Source organism: Perognathus longimembris, chromosome 1 (genome assembly GCF_023159225.1).
Source record: "Perognathus longimembris pacificus isolate PPM17 chromosome 1, ASM2315922v1, whole genome shotgun sequence".
In the NCBI taxonomy this organism is placed as follows: domain Eukaryota; kingdom Metazoa; phylum Chordata; class Mammalia; order Rodentia; family Heteromyidae; genus Perognathus; species Perognathus longimembris.
This window is the reverse complement of record NC_063161.1, coordinates 5995305-6012964: the sequence shown is the minus strand read 5'-3', so window position 1 is coordinate 6012964 and position 17660 is coordinate 5995305. Positions and strand designations below refer to the sequence as shown.

The 17660-nt window shown below is 42.9% G+C and overlaps 1 protein-coding gene across 1 annotated transcript in view; it reads right to left on the bottom strand.

Annotated features, from left to right (window-relative positions):
- Nucleotides 1-6943, bottom strand: part of Mrtfa (myocardin related transcription factor A) — a 28817-nt gene extending 21874 nt beyond the window's left edge. The window contains exons 1-2 of the mRNA XM_048340279.1: nucleotides 6932-6943; nucleotides 4574-4880 (exon numbers count right to left, since the gene is read on the bottom strand). Of these exons, the coding sequence (XP_048196236.1) occupies nucleotides 4574-4880; nucleotides 6932-6943 (319 nt within the window). The remainder of the gene's footprint in view (nucleotides 1-4573; nucleotides 4881-6931) is intronic.
- Between the last annotated feature and the right edge of the window lie 10717 nt (nucleotides 6944-17660).

The following is a 17660-nucleotide window of genomic DNA, read 5'->3' as shown; positions in this document are numbered from 1 at the left end:
CCAGGCTCTATCTGCAATTAATCAGCAAAATGCCAGACTAGAGGCATGGCTCAAGTGACAGAATGCCAACCATGGACCAAGCAAGTCCAGCAAGTATGAGGTTTGTTAGTACCAACAAAAATGAAAAATAAATAAAATGACTGAACAACTTGAATTTGACGGCTGTGGTTTGAGTCAGTTAAAGGTTTGGCCCTGGGCTGTGGAGGAATTCGGAAGTGGAGGGTCCTTTGGGAGGCTGGCGGGGGGGTCTGGCCACTGCGGGCATGCCCTTGAAGGGGTCGCACGCTCAGCCCAATTCCTTTTGCTCTTCACTTCCCAGCCACCTCAAAGTGAGCAGGTTCCATCCGCAGCCCCAAGAGTCATGGGGCCCATCATTCCCAGACCGACCAAGGCTCAAACACTGAGGGCATGGGTGGATTAGGATCGACTGGGGGGAAGGGAGAAGAGGATGAAAGGATGACATTGATCAAGAGGCACTGTATACAAAAACTGACATATTTAAATGAATTATCTTTTAAGATTTAAAGCCAGGTGCTGGTGGCTCACACCTACAATCCTAGCTACTCAGGAGGCTAAGATCTGAGAATCACGGTTATAGCCAGCCAGGGCAGGAAAGTTCATGAGAGTCATCTTTAATTAGCATCCAAAAACCAGAAGTGGAACTGTGCTCAAAGCAGTAGGGCACTAACCTTGAGCAAAAAAAAAAGAGCTCAGGGACAGCGCCCAGGCCCTGAGTTCAAGCCCCACAGCTGACCCCCCCCCCCAAAAAAAAAAAAGATTTAGGGCTGGGAATGTGGCTTAGTGGTAGAGTGCTTGTCTAGCATACACGAAGCCCCGGGTTCCATTCCTCAGCACCACATAAACAGAAAAGGCTGGAAGTGGCGCTGTGGCTCAAGTGGTAGAGGGCTAGCCTTGAGCAAAAAAGAAGCCAGGGACAGTGCTCAGGCCCTGAGTTCAAGCCCCAGGACTAGCAAAAAAAACATGATTTAAAAAACAATTTAAAAATATTTTAAGTTCATAGAACAAAAAACTGAGTCAAAACAAAAACTTTTTTCTTACAATTTTCTTACAATGCTAGGGAAGTGCTCTACCACTGAGAACAACCTTAGCCTTTAGTATCTATTTTTTGGGTGGGTTTTTTTGTTTGTTTGTTTGGTTTTGGTCTTGGGTTTTTGGGGGTTTTTTCTTTTGCAGTACTGGGGATTGAATATAAGGTCTCATACCTGCTACATAAGCGCTCTACCATTTGACTTCATACCTTCAGCCACCAAATAGCCTTTTCTTAACTCAGTTGATTACCTCGGGTATTTCTGGTAAGCACATCAAGGGACAGAGGCATCTACAGGATTCTCTTTCCTATACATGCTAGCCACATTTCTATCTGGCTTTCACACAACAGCCCTGTCTAAGGCTTCAGATCATCTTGTAGTCATTTCTACTCCTTGGTAAAACCAAAATCAACCTTTAAAAAAAAAAAAAAGAATTATCCAGGTTTCTGTGATGCACACAGAAGGCTGAGGCAAGAGGATTAAAAGTCAAGTCCAGCCTGGGCCACAAAGCAAGACTCTGTCACAAAGCAACAATTAAAAACAAAAAAATCTGTCTTTTCTAAGTAGGTCTAAGTCATCTGTTTAGATACAGAATACAAATCACTTGTGTCCTTCTACAAATAATATTCTCCTGGGCTGAAGAATTTTAAATCACGAGCATATCAGATATGTATCAGGACTCTCCCTTAGTCATGTGACTTTTAATATTTGAACTGTTCAGGTAAAACTAGTGAGTAGCAATAAGAAGTGACTTTTATGGGCTAAAGGCATGGCTAAAATGGTAGAGCACCTGCCTAGCAAGTTCAAGGCCCTAAATTCAATGCCCCTCCACCAAAACATAAATAAATAAACATGACTTCGCTGGTCAGCAGAAAAGTAGGGAAGGCTTTTTTTGTTTTGTTTTGTTTTTTCCTCAGCGCTACCTGAAAAGGGTCAGGTCTTAAAAAAGCTTCTTTGGTTCACAGGGGCTGCAGTGCAGAGATTACCACACGGAACTTCCGCGGCACCTAAATGGACGTCAGCAAGTGGGACACCAAGGCCTGCCCTCAACCAGGTCCTCACAGGAAGACTTATCTGTTAGATGCCCGTGGGAATATAATGTGCCTGACAAGATAATTTTCCATTTTTAAAAATGGCCTTTTTAAAATTTAAACTTACAATTTTGTCACCTTAAATCTTTGCAAGCTGAAAAGCAGCGGGCAGGGGCTGAAGCTCAGTGGCAGAGCATGCGCTTGGTTCAGTCCTGAGGAGGGATGGAGGAGGAAGGGAGGAAGGGAGACAGGGAAGGGAAAGGGCATAAGACAAAGATGTACCCCTGGCGATCTTGCTCCTTTGGCTGGAGAGCCCTTTCTCCTAAGCGGCACAAATGCACAGCTTTCTTGTTAGAAACCCCTCAGGCCAACACCATAGGGATGTCAGATTCACTTTTTCAAGTCCCCAGATCTCTGAGTCTCAACAGCAGTGGACCAATCTTTCACAGTGTGTCCCAGCACCGCCCACACTCCTTTGAAAGCTATGCGGTGGAGGTGAGGAGTGAAGTAAGCCAAGGCGTCAGGGTGCTGGGTGCAGGAGCACTGGAGACTATGGCGGAGTCAGGGAATGCAGAGTAGCGGCCAGGAGGGTTCCTCACCAGGCCAGCTGAGCCAGAACTATCTCCACTTGCCCTGCTTCCCTTGCTCACCATGTCGCAGCCATACTGGCTTGATGTTCTTCAAACCCATCAAGCTCTTACTATACCAGGTCCCTTACTCTTGCTTCTCTTTCTGTTGGAGCCCCTCTTCCTGTTTTTAAACTTTTTTTTTTTTTTAACCTGCGACTGGGACTCAGACTCAGTACCTGATGCTTTCACTCACTGGCTAGTGCTTTACCAACTGAGGTAGGCCACAAACCCCCTCTTCCTGACTCTTAAATGGCAGACTCCAATTCACCCATTCAGGTCTTAGCTAGGATATTTTCTCTTCGTGGAGGCCTTCTTTAGCCACCTTGTTTTGTTTTGTTTTGTTTTGTTTTATTGAGACAGGGTCTTGTCATGTAGCCCAAGCTGGCCTCAAACCCATGATCTCTCCAACTGCTAGGATTACAGAAATGCACCACTATACCCAGGTTCTTACCTATCATAAACTTGTTACTTGTTAAAAACATGTCATGCTGGGCACCAGTGGCTCATGCCTGAAATCCTAGCTACTCTGGAGACTGAGATCTAAGGATCATGGTTCAGAGCCAGCCCAGGCAGAAGAGTCTCTGTGAGACTTTTTTTTTGCTGGTCCTGGGGCTGGACTCAGGGCCTGAGCACTGTCCCTGGCTTCCTTTTGCTCAAGGCTAGCACTCTGCCACTTGAGCCACAGCACCACTTGCAACTTTTTCTGTTTATGTGGTGCTGAGGAACCGAACTTGGAGCTTCATGCAGGCTAGGCAAGCACTCTACTGATAAGCCACACTCCCAGCCCTCCGTGAGACTCTTATCTCCAATTAACCACTCAAAAACTGGACGTGGCGCTGTGGCTCAAGTGGTAGAGCACTAGCCTTGAACCCAAACAGGCTCAGGAACAGCACTCAGGCCCTGAGTTCAAGCTCCACGACTGACCAAACCCCCCCACCACCAAAGAAAACCACCTCTCATTATTTAAATGACATATCTTAATGTCACAGTGTTTATCAAGCTCTAAAATTGTCTTCTTTATTCACTTGTCTCTTTTTCTCATAATCAGTCTTGGCCTTTTAAATACAAATCTGAGAGCAGAAGCGGGTGGCTTGTTTTGGTTTGTTTTCAATGAGTGAGCGCGCACTGGGTGCTAGGTGCACAGACACTGAGTAAAGACCAAAAGCGTCACTTCTCCCAGACCCTGCTTCACGGCAGGCACTTCTTTCTACTCCACTAGGGTGTGTCCAAGTGCTGATGACATACAAACAAGAGGGAAAGCCTACTCTCCGCTGATGGCTTTTTAACAATGTCAAAAAGAGTAAAATCATTCTGGTTCCAACTTTTAAGTCCACTAAGTTCCAAGATTTGGTTTCATTTCTCTCCCAAGGGATGTAGTTCTGCCCCCCGTCCCCCACTTGAGCCAGGGGTGCACACTCAGGCGGTTCCCATCCGGGGTGCCTGAGGACCTCAACTTAGATCCAACTTCTGCAGGCAGAAAACATCACTCAAACAGATGAATGGAACAGAGGCTGGGAGAGCACCCCGCACCCCAAGGCAGAGCTCTTCCTTACAATACCTCAGTGCAAAGTCTGCTTAAAGGGAAGGGCAGCAAGGAGGCACCAGAACCCCTCTGAAAGGTGCAATTCAAGAGCAAAGGATGATTTACTGACACTAGATTTAATGCCCTCTGATTTACAGAACTTGATTGCTTAGGGCACTTATCTTTTCACGAAGAATTCCTGAACTGGGGAAAGCGTGAGACAGAGGAGGGCAAATAATACCTAGTGGCCTTGTATTGTTAGCTGCTTCCTACGCTGTACCAGGTCCACACAGCCATGTCCTGAAAGCAACTCTGAGAAACGTGGAGAGAAAGGGCACTTACGTGGCATGATCCCTTGGCTCACTAGTTCCTCCCGGGTCCGGCGCTGCTGGAGCTTCAACTGGAGCACTGCCCGGCAGCAGAGAGAGAGAAGAGAAGAGAAGTCAGCTGGGCATTCCTCCTCAAAAGACACATTTTTCAAATGCAGACAATGTCTGAAAACAGAGGGTGTGACACAAACGGAAAGACCCCTTGAACTGCAACTGTGTGTAATTGCAGAAGTGGCTTGATACAGCAGGGTTTCCGTGTTCTGCTGTGGGCGGCGGGAGGAAGTTGCGAAGGGTCCTGCAGGGCGATAACAATCCACAAACTACCAGAGTCTTGCCTCTTGCTCAAAACCTACAGCACTTGGTCTTTCTCCTAAGGCTGAAAAACATCAGTTCTAAACTCGAAGAAAATATGAGGGCCAGCACCCAGCAGGAAGCGCTTTTCCCAGATGCTGCACACTTTCGCAGTATATGTTTACAGCACCAGTATTATGGTCAATGATGCACTTATTCAAAAAGACCAGGAAGTACTGGCTATCTATGACATTTTTCTCTAAAAAGATATTCTGTCGCCACTGTCACTCTCTTTCTCTTCCTCTTCCTCTTCATGCGGGGCCTTTTACTATTGAGGTGAGACAACAAAGCCAGATGAGTCAATTCACATCCGGGCTAGTAGAGACCAAGGGGTGTTTCTTCCATTTCTACTCTGGCAATACAACTTCATGAAACAGGGATTTTCCTCTTTCCTCCCCTCCCCTTCCCTCCCCTCCCCTCTCAGGGCCTAGGCACTGTCCCTGGCTTCTTTTGCTCAAGGCTAGCACTCTACCTCTTGAGCCACAGCGCCAATTCTGACTTTTTTCTATTTATGTGGTACTGAGGAATCGAACCCAGGGCTTCATGTATACGACGCAAGTGCTCTACCACTAGGCCATATTCCCAGCCCCCCTGGCTTCTTTTTGCTCAAAGCTAGCACTCTACCTCTTGAGCCATAGTGCCATTTCCCGGCTTTTCTAAATATGTGGTGCTGAGGAATGGAACCCAGGGCTTCATGCATGCTAGGCATGCACTCTACCACTAGGCCACAATCTCAGCTGCGAAACAGGGATTTTTATTAAGTTAAAAAATAATGAAAACAAATGGCTCCCAAAGGTTGTGGCAACTTCATGCTATGCAGAATGACAATGGTGTAGCCAAGTTTCAGACTAAATGAGAACATGCCCGGGGAGTGTAGGAGGATCCCACAGGTCAAGGGAAGGCCCCTACAGGGTAGGGGTTCTTCAGCTGTAGGGTTCTGAAAGTCCCATGTGAGGAAATGCATCTACTGGGAATCAGGGCTCCAGTACTGGCCTTTTTATACACAATAGTTTTTAGCAAGGCATCCAAGAATGGGAGAAAAATGATCAGGTTTTTACCTGTATCGCAAACTCAGTAGTTCCAAAGTAAAACTTGTTCGTTCATTTGTTCTTTCTTTCTTTTCTTTTCCTTTCTTCTCTTTCTCTCTCTCTCTTTTTTCCTTTTGGTAGATTGTAGGGCTTGAACTCTGGCTCTTGGGCACTATCTCTGAGCTCTTTGGCTCAAGGCTAGCACTCTACCGCTTGAACCACAGTGCTACTTCTGGTTTTCTGGTGGTGAATTGGAGATAAGAGTCTCATGAACTCTCCTGTCAGGACTGGCTTTGAACCGAGATCCTCATATCTCAGCCTCCAGAGTAGCTAGGATTACGGGTGTAAGCCACCAACACGGCAGAACCTGTCTGTTCTCCTGGAAACATAATCTGATTTCCAAACATCTTACCCCTAAGGGCCACTATCCTCCCAGTGCTGATACTCAATGCTTAAGACAAGTTCAACTCTTCGTTCTCACATGCCTCCTATTTTTACCTCTCCATGCTTCTTCACCCAGCTTCGGTGCTAGCTCACTGACTTGCTCTCTCTCACCTAGGCAGCGTCTTTGCTACTTAACAGGTCTGCTCAGTTTCTCTTCCTCAAGTATTATGAACTTTTTCTACTTCCTTTATGTACTCTACCTGAAAATGCCCAGCTTCTTCTCTCACTGTCCAGTTCACTCCCCACATTCGGAATTACTCTAGGCCTCCTGTGAGCTACCTCTGATACCAATTGTGAAAAGTACAGTAATTTATATATAGTTGTTACTCTCAAAAAATACCTTTCCTAGTAGTTTATAAACCTATAGAGGGTAGAAATACCTATTTTCTTCTTGGTGGTATTGGGGCTTGAACTCAGGGCCTCATGATTGCTAGACAGGCACTCTACCACTTGAGTTATGTCCCAATACCTTTTTGCTTTAGATTACTTCTACACAGGAATTATGTTATTACTTGGAGCCAGTGTCAGATGGTGAACCTCCTACTTACGTCCTCCCACATGCCTAGAACTACAGGCATGCACCCCCACACCTCTTATTCGTTGAGATGTTGCTAACTTTTTGCCCGGGTTGCCCTTAAAACATCACCATCCTGTTCTCTGCCTCCCAAGTAGCAAGGATTATAGGGATGAGCCACCACATCCAGCACGAATGTATCTTATTAATATTTGTACCTCACCCTTCAAACTGCATACACAAGTAGGCACTCTACTACTTAAGCCAAACCTCCAGCCACTTTTAGCAATGGTTATTTTTGAGGTAGAGTCTTGCTTTATAATAAACTCAGGCGAGGGTCTTGCTTAGTAACCCAGATTGGCCTGGGGCTGTGATCCTCCTACTTGTGCTTCCTTGTGTTGCTGGAGATGACAGGTAGGACGACTGAGCCCAGCCACTGGGTGAGATGGAGTCTCACGAATCCTCCTCCTCTGCCCTGCCTGCTGGCCTCAAACGGTAAGCTCCATACCGCTGCCTCTCAGATTACAGGCTTGGGCCACAGCACCTAGCTAACCATTCTTTCTTGAACTAAAGTGGATCTCAAAATGGTGATATACACAGTGTGAGAAGCCTAACCAAGAGGTTATTGTTTCACAAATCTGTGTGTTTAAAACAAAGTCTTGAAGAATTAAATGGATGAAAACAACTGTCTACTGTATAGACACATGTATGTACTTGTAGTTTGGTGTTGAGTCTTGCTGTGCTGGGGATCAATCCTAAGGCACACAAGTAAGTGCTTTATCGCCAGATTACCTCTAGTCCTATTCTTTAGTGTTTTAAATCACAGAATCCTCATACCATCCCTACAGGATAGGTAGTTTATCCCATCTTACAGGTAGAAAGGGAGACCCAGAGAAGACTGTGCAATTCCCCTAAGGTTATCTCACTAATAAGAGGTGGAACAGGATTTGAGCCCAAACATTCTGATTCCAGGACCTAAACTCCTCACTGTGCACCTCCAGAGTTTTCTGGAACCCTGCTCTACTGAGCCAACAGACCTGACCACTTAGGTTCATTCTCTGATGGGGCAAAGGGGTTGAGAAAATGGAAGTTTCACACCAGGGTCAAAGGAGTTCACAGGATCAGTTCAATAAAAGTGTGTGTGTGTGTGTGTGCGCACGCGCGCGCATGCATGAGTGTCTGTCTTTGTGTGTGTGCATGCACACTGTTCCTGGGGCTTGAACTCAAGACCTGAATACTGTCCCTGAGGTTTTTTGCTCAAGGCTACCATTCTACCACTTGAGCCACAGCTCTGCTTCTGGCTTTGTGCTGGTTAACTGGAGATAAGAGTCTCACAGACTTCCTGCCCTGGCTGGCTTTGAACCATGATCCTAAGAGCTCAGCCTTCTTAGGTAACTAGGATTATAGTGATGAGCCACCAGCATCAGGCTCAATAAAACAAATATAACCCAGAAACTTAATTACACAAATAATAACCGAAGTCACTGAGTATGCTGCTACGTATCTGTCTCTGTGCCACATGACTGATATGCCTTTTAATTTAGAAACGGGAGGAGGGGGAGACTGGCGGTAGCTCAGTGGAACAGTGGTAATGTAGCATGTAGCATGCCCTGGGTTTAATTCTCTGAAATGGAATTAAACAAAACAAAACCTGTGAGGATGGTATGATTATTATCACTATTTTACAGATGAGGAAACTAAAGAGCAGACCTTTCAATTTTTGCCTGTGTCACATAGCTTAAAAGTACTAGAACTAGGTGGGATTCATACCCGAGTCTCTGTGATTCTTAAGTGTGGTCACTTGCTAGTACAAACTACACATCTGTAAAAGGAAAAGGGAAAGCCAAACAAGATCAATTAGAAGATGAATAAAAAGCCCACTGTCTATCACATTTATATAAAAAAAATTGTGGTACTAGTACTGAGGCTTGAATGCAGAATCAGGATATTCTCCCTTAGCTTTTCACTCAAGGATGGTCCTCTGCCACTTGAGTTACAGCTCTGCTTCTGGTTTGGGGTTAATTGGCGATAAGATTCCTGTCTGAACTGGTTTCAAACTGTGATTCTCAGATCTTGAGTAGCTAGAATTACAGTTATGAGCCACTGGAATCTGGCGGAATTCATAGTATTTTTGAAGGTCTGATATTAGATAAGCTATTAAAAATGACTAGCTATAATAAATTAATTTGATTTCAGAAAGAGAAAAGCACTGCCATTTAGTAAAAATAAACACTTCAAAGAAACAATAAGTAATGGCTATTATTCAAAATAATTTTAAAATATCAACCAGTCATCCTCTAAAGTAAACCATATACAGACAAGATTATAAAGACAATAATGCAAATTTTGGATTTTTGGAGACAGAGTTCCACTATGTAGGCCAAGTTGTTCTTGAGCACCAAAGCTTCTTGCCTCAGCTTACTGGCTGGTGCAATTATAGGTGTATACCATCAGATATAGCCACATTTTCTCCTTAATAAATTTCTTAATCAAATGTTTCGTAAGAAGCACAATAAAGAGGCTGGGAATATGGCCTAGTGGCAAGAGTGCTTGCCTCGTATACATGATGGGTTCGATTCCCCAGCACCACATATACAGAAAACGGCCAGAAGTGGCGCTGTGGCTCAAGTGGTAGAGTGCCAGCCTTGAGCAAACAGAAGCCAGGGACAGTGCTCAGGCCCTGAATCTAAGGCCCAGGACTGGCCAAAAAAAAAAGAAGCACAATAAAGGCTCTTACACACACACTCATACATGCTCATGAACATACAGACAATGCTAGCCCTCTCTAATAAGTCTTTTCCATCTCTAAAACTAATAAAAATTAAAGCTCAAATACCTGAAAATTCCATCTTGTCCTTCCTGTAAGTTAATTCTCAACTCTATACTTACTAAAATCTGCCTGGGTTTCCCATTAAAATAATAATTTACCCCATGTCAGTATTTATATAGAGAGATTTGCTATGACCTGACTAAATGTATCTGCTGTTGTATATGCTGTATAACCCTCCCCTGCTAATTACAGCAAACAATACCTTTTCTATTTCTAGGCCTTAGAAATTGTTCGCGTCAGAAGAAATCATTTGAGCAGGGAGCCAATGGCTCATACCTATAATTTTAGCTACTCAGGAGACTGAGACCTAAGGATCGCAGTTCAAAGCCAACCTGAACAGGAAAGTCTATGAGACTCTTAGGTTAATCACCAGAAAGACTGGATCTGGAGATGTGGCTTAAAGCACTAGCTTTGTCAGGGACAGGGCCTGGGGATGGAGGGAGGGCTGGGAATATGGCCTAGTGGGTAAAGTGCTTGCCTTGCATACATGAAGCCCTGGGTTTGATTCCACAGCACCACATATATACAAAAAGCCAGAAGTGGCGCTGTGGCTCAAGTGATAGAGTGCTGGCCTTGAGCAAAAAGAAGCCAGGGACAGTGCTCAGGCCCTGAGTTCAAGCCCCAGGACTGGGAAGGGAAGGAAGGGAAGGCAGGCAGGCAGGCAGGCAGGCAGGTAGGCAGACCAATCTGGAGTATATGTCAGAGATCATAAATTTAATGATCACACAACCTCACCAAGACTCTTGCTATCTAAAGTATTAAACATTAATCAAATTATTAGTTCCATAGTACTAGCTCAGAGAAATTTTAAAAGAACATGACATAATCTCTTACTATATATCATTATTTAGATTTCCTTGCCACTCCCTAAGTCAGAAAAACTAACAAAAATACCCACTGATGCACAAACCTAAGTCTGTACACTTTGCTTCTAAATTCCACAAATATATCATCTGTTTCTAAGTGGGTCTGTGTGAGTAGCCTGTATGTAGATAGACAGATGCCTTTAAAGCTGATGGATGGTGAAATCAACTGAGTTGTCTGCCAGAAAAGAATGGAAGAAAAAGAGGGCTGGGGATATGGCCTAGTGGCAAGAGTGCTTGCCTCATATACATGAAGCACATATACAGAAAATGGCCAGAAGTAGCACTGTGGCTCAAGTGGCAGAGTGCTAGCCTTGAGAAAAAAAAAAAAAAAGACAGAAGCCAGGGACAGTGCTCAGGGCCTGAGTCCAAGCCCCAGGACTGGCCAAAAAAAAAAAAAAAACCAAGAATGGAAGAAAAGAGAAGAAACCAGAACAGAACATGGGAAACTCTAGGCTCCCCACTTTGTGGAAATAATCAAGTGTTTTTACCTGCATCAAACAAAGACATCAACTGGTATCTGAAAAATTGGATATTTGAAAAATCAAAGTATGGCACACTTGTTTAAAAAAAAAAACAAACTGTCCACAAACCGGGCAGTGGTGGCTCATACCTGTAATCCCAGCTACTCGGGAAGCTGAGATCTGTGGATCATCAAAGCTAGCCTGGGCAGGAACGTCTGTGAGAGTCTTATCTCCAATAAGCTACTCAGAAAAGGCCAGAAATGGGCTGTGGCTCCAGAGGTAGAGCGCTAGCCTTGAACACAGAGAGGCTCAAGGACAGGGCCCTGAGTTCAAGCCCCAGGACTGGCAAAAAAAAAAAAAACCAAAAAACTAAGTAAACAAACAAGAAAAAAAAAAGCTGTTCACAGTAATTTTCTTAACTCTAAAATCTATTCCTATAAACTTCCAAAGCTTGATCTGCTATTAATTGACACAGTTTCCCCTCTCCAACCTTCAGGCATTGGTTCCAAAATAAATAAACAAATCCAACCTAAATCAGTTATAGACTCCATATATTAGCTCTAGCTTCAGACTGGACAATGTATTTTATTCAGAAGAACACAGAAACAACAGGCTGGATTTTAGCTTTACAGGAAGCTCTGCCTTATATATTAGCTTCGGAATTCACATGGTGCATCCTGGTGGTAAAAACAGATCACTTATCACTTAGATGCAAAGAGTACTGTTGACACCCCCTGGTTTCATGCTTAGGAGAAGAAGTAGGTATTCCCCAAGTCCTGCTGCCTGGGTAACTTTCTAGTGTCACCAGGATGGAGAGTCGCAGTGGAGAGTGCTCCCACTTTGTTCATCTAACAAGAAGTTACTGAGCAATCACCACAATGTCAGGCACTGACTGGGTCAAGTGCACAAACACACCTGGTTTCTGCTCCCGCGGGCTTTAAGCCCAGTGGGGAAATGCATCAAATTAGTGACAACAAATAAATCAGTAAAGTTGTGATGTTTAAAATGCTTTATAGCTGCCATGGTGGTTCACGCCTGCAATCCTAGCTACTCGGGAAGTGGAAATCAGGAGGATTACAGTTCAAGGCCAGCCCAGGTAAAAAGTTATCAAGACTCCACCTGACCAAGAGAAAGCTGTGCACAGTGGGCCATGTCTGTCACCCTGGCTGCTCAGTAAGTGTGACTGGGAGCACTGACATCCCGCCTGGCCAGGCAAAGTTACACGACTCTATTTGAAAAATAAAGCAAAAGGACTGGATGGGTAGCTCAACCAGTCAAACCTATGCAAATACTCAAAAACACCCTCTGAAACCTGAAATACTTCTGTAGTCCCAAGCACTCCAGGAAAGGGATATTTAGGCTATAGATAATTTTCTTGGACCCTGGCGGGAAAGTGGGTGAAATCCAAAGAAAAAATGGAGTTTATTTGATGATGATAATAATAATCATGTGCCAATTTTAAATGTGTCATAGTTATGTAACATGCAAACATTGGGGACAAGTAAAGAGGTATACAGAAGTCTCTGTACCATCTGTGTAAGTATAAAGCCATTCTAAAATAAAAGTTTATTTTAGAAACTTGTGAATTTGACTCTTCAGAGAGATTTATGAATCAATTACTGAAACATATCAAGGGTCAAGTTTTCTAAACTGAAATGCTGCCATCTCTTGGAGAGAGAGCATAAATCCCATAAATGAAAATTACAAACAATATGAAGAATTAAGCCATCAATTAATAATTATGAAGAATAAATTATAATGGACCCTCTAAGAAACTAAAATTATAAAGTACTTCTTGGCATACACAAATTGCAACTAGCCATGATGGAATCTCTTTTGTTGTTGCTGATTCTGGGGTTTGAACTCTGGACCTGGGCACTGTCCTGGGCTTTTTTGCTTAAGGCTAGTATTATACCACTTGAGCCACAGATCCACTTCAGGCTTTTTGGTAGTTAACTGGAGACAAGAGATTTTCACAAATTTTCCTGCCCAGGTTGGCATGGAACCATGATGATTCTCAGATCTCAGCCTCCTGAGTAGCTAGGATTACAGGTGTGAGCCTCCAGCACCTGGGACTCATCATAGAATCTTGTAAAAGACAGTATTATAGAAGAATCCTTAAGTTTATTTAAAGACTGTATACCCCAAATTGTAACAAATAATATTTCAAATGTGATTAAACATCTTATCAATAAGCTCATCCAAGTACTTCACAATCTCACAAATTTTGCTTTATCTCTGCATACAGTATATAAACATAACTTTGTTTTTCAAATAATGTCTTATAAGCTAAAAACAGTATCAAAGATGCTAATATCTTCTTTTTAATTTGGTACTATCAAGGATAAAAGTAGAGTGCTAGATGAAGTACCCTTCCTGGTTGATAAACCTGGGTTGCTTGTTCATCCATCTTGGTAACTCATAAAGGTAAGTAAGCTTATGAAAACCTGGCTTAAGTTATTATAATATGCAAAAAAGTCTCTGTTCCATGATAATTATAAAATGATGAACACATACATAGATCATCTTACTTAATTTTTCTAACAAAACTTTGTGGAAGATACTATCATCATTTCATAGACAAAAAATTTTCATGTCTGAGGGACTAAACAACTTGCCCAAGGTCGCAGTAGGAACTAAAGGGTAATAAAGCAGAAACTAACTTAGCTTTGTATGAATCCAGAGCAAGCCCTGAACAATGTGCAAGAGTTGAAGTTTGATTTACCTCATTTATTTATATATATGTTCTTCTCTTCATAAAACCTACCAGGCATCTATATTTTAAAATAACACCAGAGTCACGGACTTATACAGGACTCTAAGTATTCACACACAAAAAGTCAAGACTAAAGAAGAATACTCTTATTAGAGGAGGAACCCAAAGGTGTAACTCCTCTGAATATTTAAAATACTATCTTAAAACCTATGTTTCCAAGAAATAGAAACATGGGTTTTTGTTGTTGGTGGTGGTGGTGTTCATTTCTGCTTTTGGGTTTGTTTCTTTGTTTTTTTTAATGGTTTTAGAGGGGGCAGAGGGGGGAGGAGAACAGAAATGGAGAGACCCTCTGTACACACTTTAATAACAATAAAATTATATTTTAAAAACATGACACTAACAGCAGGACTACAACATCATGTGGACTAGAAAAAGATTAACTTATATACTAAGTAGGAGAAAATGCAGGCGATTAGAGTACACTGCATGTTCTATATAGAATATGACATACCAGAATTCTCTGAGAAAGCTAATGATATTGAAATTCCAAAGGGACCATGGACTTGAATAGGACCACAGTCACATCTACAGGGCATTCAAACGAGCTACTCCTAGAGACAGGAAATCTACAAGGAAGCAAAGGTTTTTTACAGGCCTTCATCCCATCTGGCTTTCAATGCAGAGAACATCTACTCTATAAAGGCAGCAAGTACCCATTTCCTGTACAACTTCCCTTTTGCATCCTGCCAGAGATTCTTTATTCATTTATCTATTCATTGACTCAATGTATAATATGACTATTATAAATACAAGGCACTGTGCAAAGTGATAAACTACTACCATAGAGATGAGGCCTCTGCCCTTCGAGAGAACATGCCCCTGTGTGGGAGAGAGAAAGAGACAAAGAGACAGTGACAAAGAGACAGAGAAGTTATACACACTATAATTTTAGGTGATGCAATGGTGAAGAAAAATACAGTAGAATAAGAACAAGAGAGTGGCTGACAGTAATTTTAGGCACAATATATAAAAGAAAGATGTCAAAACAATGAAGACTGGGCTGGGGATATAGCCTAGTGGCAAGAGTGCCTGCCTCGGATACACGAGGCCCTAGGTTCGATTCCCCAGCACCACATATACAGAAAACGGCCAGAAGCGGCGCTGTGGCTCAAGTGGCAGAGTGCTGGCCTTGAGCGGGAAGAAGCCAGGGACAGTGCTCAGGCCCTGAGTCCAAGGCCCAGGACTGGCCAAAAAAAAAAAAAAAACAATGAAGACTGACAAATATATTTCAGAAAGCAGAAATTACAAGTGCAAAGGCACTGAAAAAAGGTTTGTTCTGAGAAGAAAACTAAAATCTAAAAAAATGAGGAGTCTAATATGTTAAACTCCTGTATTACATAGTCACTGGGTCAGATGAACTACTACAGTGACTCAATCTCAACACTATTTTTGTTACAAAACTTAGCTATCAAGTAACTTATTAGCAGAGCTAATAAGAGGTAATACCAGAACTCAAACAGGTTATTCTAATATCTAAGCCCATGTTCTTTCAGCTACATTTAATGAGTCATAGCAAAAAAATATTAATAACTACATATAAATGAAGTAAATCAAGCTCAATTCTTTTGCACACTGTCAGAAGTCTGGGCTCCACATTTCATTTTGGGTAGTTGCTCATCTTTCCCTAAATTTAATTTTCTTCTCTAACTGGGAAAGACAGAGCTCACACTGCCAATTACTTCAGTGTTATCAGAGTATTCTCCCCAAGGATTTTTAGGCAGTGTTCATACAACCCCACCACAGGAGATAGACTTGTTGGTACAACATTAGAGTCCCAGCTGCTCAGGGAGGCTGAGGGAGGAAGGAAGAAGGCTGGAGCCCAAGAGTTTGGAATCTGCTTCCATCGCTTAAGATTTGAGTGTGGTATGTAGGTGCACCAGAGGCCTGAATGGTGTAGAAACGAAAGAGAAATGTGCTTCCTCTAACATACTCAGACAGAGCCATATGCACAATCCCTTCCAAAATTAAAGGCACCAGGAATGTAATTTCCCCTGGGGCACTAGCTCTACATGTACACCCAGAAAATGTGGGCAGTTTCAATTTTCATCTGCTAATCCCTGCTGGTATGACTGGTACTGACATGCTGCACGCAACTCTGCTGAGGGCAGGTGACAGGTGATGAGACTCAGACTCACTGTCATTCCCACAGCAAGCCAGAAGAGACAAAAAGCTTTTTCCTTAATACTAGATGAATGCACTTCTACCTATGTCACTATAACATGGACTTGAAATTATATAGCATGGCAAGATAATTATGAAAATCATGAAGAAGGCCTTCTAGGTCTTCATACTTATCCTGAAAATACTTGGAAGGTATGATTTCTTGGATTACTTGGAAAGGTGATTTCTACTAAAGTATTTCAAGCTCTCATGATAAGCTTTTCCTATTTAACTTATTGATATTTTAAAAACATAAAACACAAGTCTATTTTGTAACATTTTTAAACACAGCCAGGTATGTTGGTGTACACTATAATCCCAGCTAGAGGGGAGGGGAGGAGAAGGGAAAGGAGGGGAGGGGAAGGGAATGGAGGAGAGGGGTAGAGAGGGGAGGGAAAGGGAGGGAGGGAAAGGGAGGGAAAGGGAGGGGAGGGGAGGGGAAGGGAAGGGAAGGGAAGGGAAAGGAGGGGAGGGAAGGGAAGGGAAGGGAAGGGAAGGGAAGGGAAGGGAAGGGAAGGGAAGGGAAGGGAAGGGAAGGGAAGGGAAGGGAAGGGAAGGGAAGGGAAGGGAAGAGAAGGGAAGGGAAGGGAAAGGAGGGGAGGGGAAGGGAAGGGAAGGGAAGGGGAGGGGAAGGGAAGGGAAGGGAAGGGAAGGGAAGGGAAGGGAAGGGAAGGGAAGGGTAGGGAAGGGAAGGGAAGGGAAGGGAAGGGAAGGGAAGGGAAGGGAAGGGAAGGGAAGGGAAAGGAGGGGAGGGCAAGGGAAGGGAAAGGAGGGGAGGGGAGGGGAGGGAAGAGCAAACTCCAGTGGTCCCTAGGTTCAATCTTCAGCACTGAATTTTCTAAAAAATGCTATTACTGTATATACTCAGAGAAAATCATGTCTTGTTTAATGAAGAGATTTCTAACTTCTTAATATTCTTGAAATTAACTTTCAGTATAGTAATTAAGAACATTTCATTTAATTAATTTAACATCAATTGGCATTCAGGAGAAATTGTTTATGCTTTAGTGTTAAATGTTTAACATTAGACTCTTCTAGAGTAAATATTAGAGAGGTAACAGATTTTTAAAGTGCATATAAATATATATAAGCACATACATGCAAATATATATAAACATAATCACATTGAAAACCTACATGTATCTATATACACAAGCAATCTGCAAGTTCCTTAATGTTTATGTGGGATGTTCTTCTATGGATGTTTAAAGATTTTTCAATACACTTTGGTAAAGGCTTCAGTTAAATCCATAAGGTTAAATTCCAGGTAGTATACAGGAGTTAAAGCTGTTAAGGCTGGCAGCTAACATTACAGAGAAAAGTGAGTATTCTCAACGTACATAAACGAGAAGCCTGAGTGAGGCCTTCTAGCTTTGCAGGATTTCCCCATTCTACACCCCCAGGATTAGTACAGACATCTCAAAAGTAAGACTATGTTGTAAGTTTAGGACTTCATGTTGTTATAAGAACTGCAACTCTGTATTTCCTGAAGTTTGTGTGAGCCCAGTTGCAAATGGAATATTTCATTACCCCAGGTTTTACACAAAATTTTACAAAACAAAACTAAATTATGTTGGAGCTGGGAATGTGGCCTAGTGGTAGAGTGCTTGCCTAGCATACATGAAGCCCTGGGTTTGAGTCCTCAGCCTCACATACACAGAAAAAGCTGG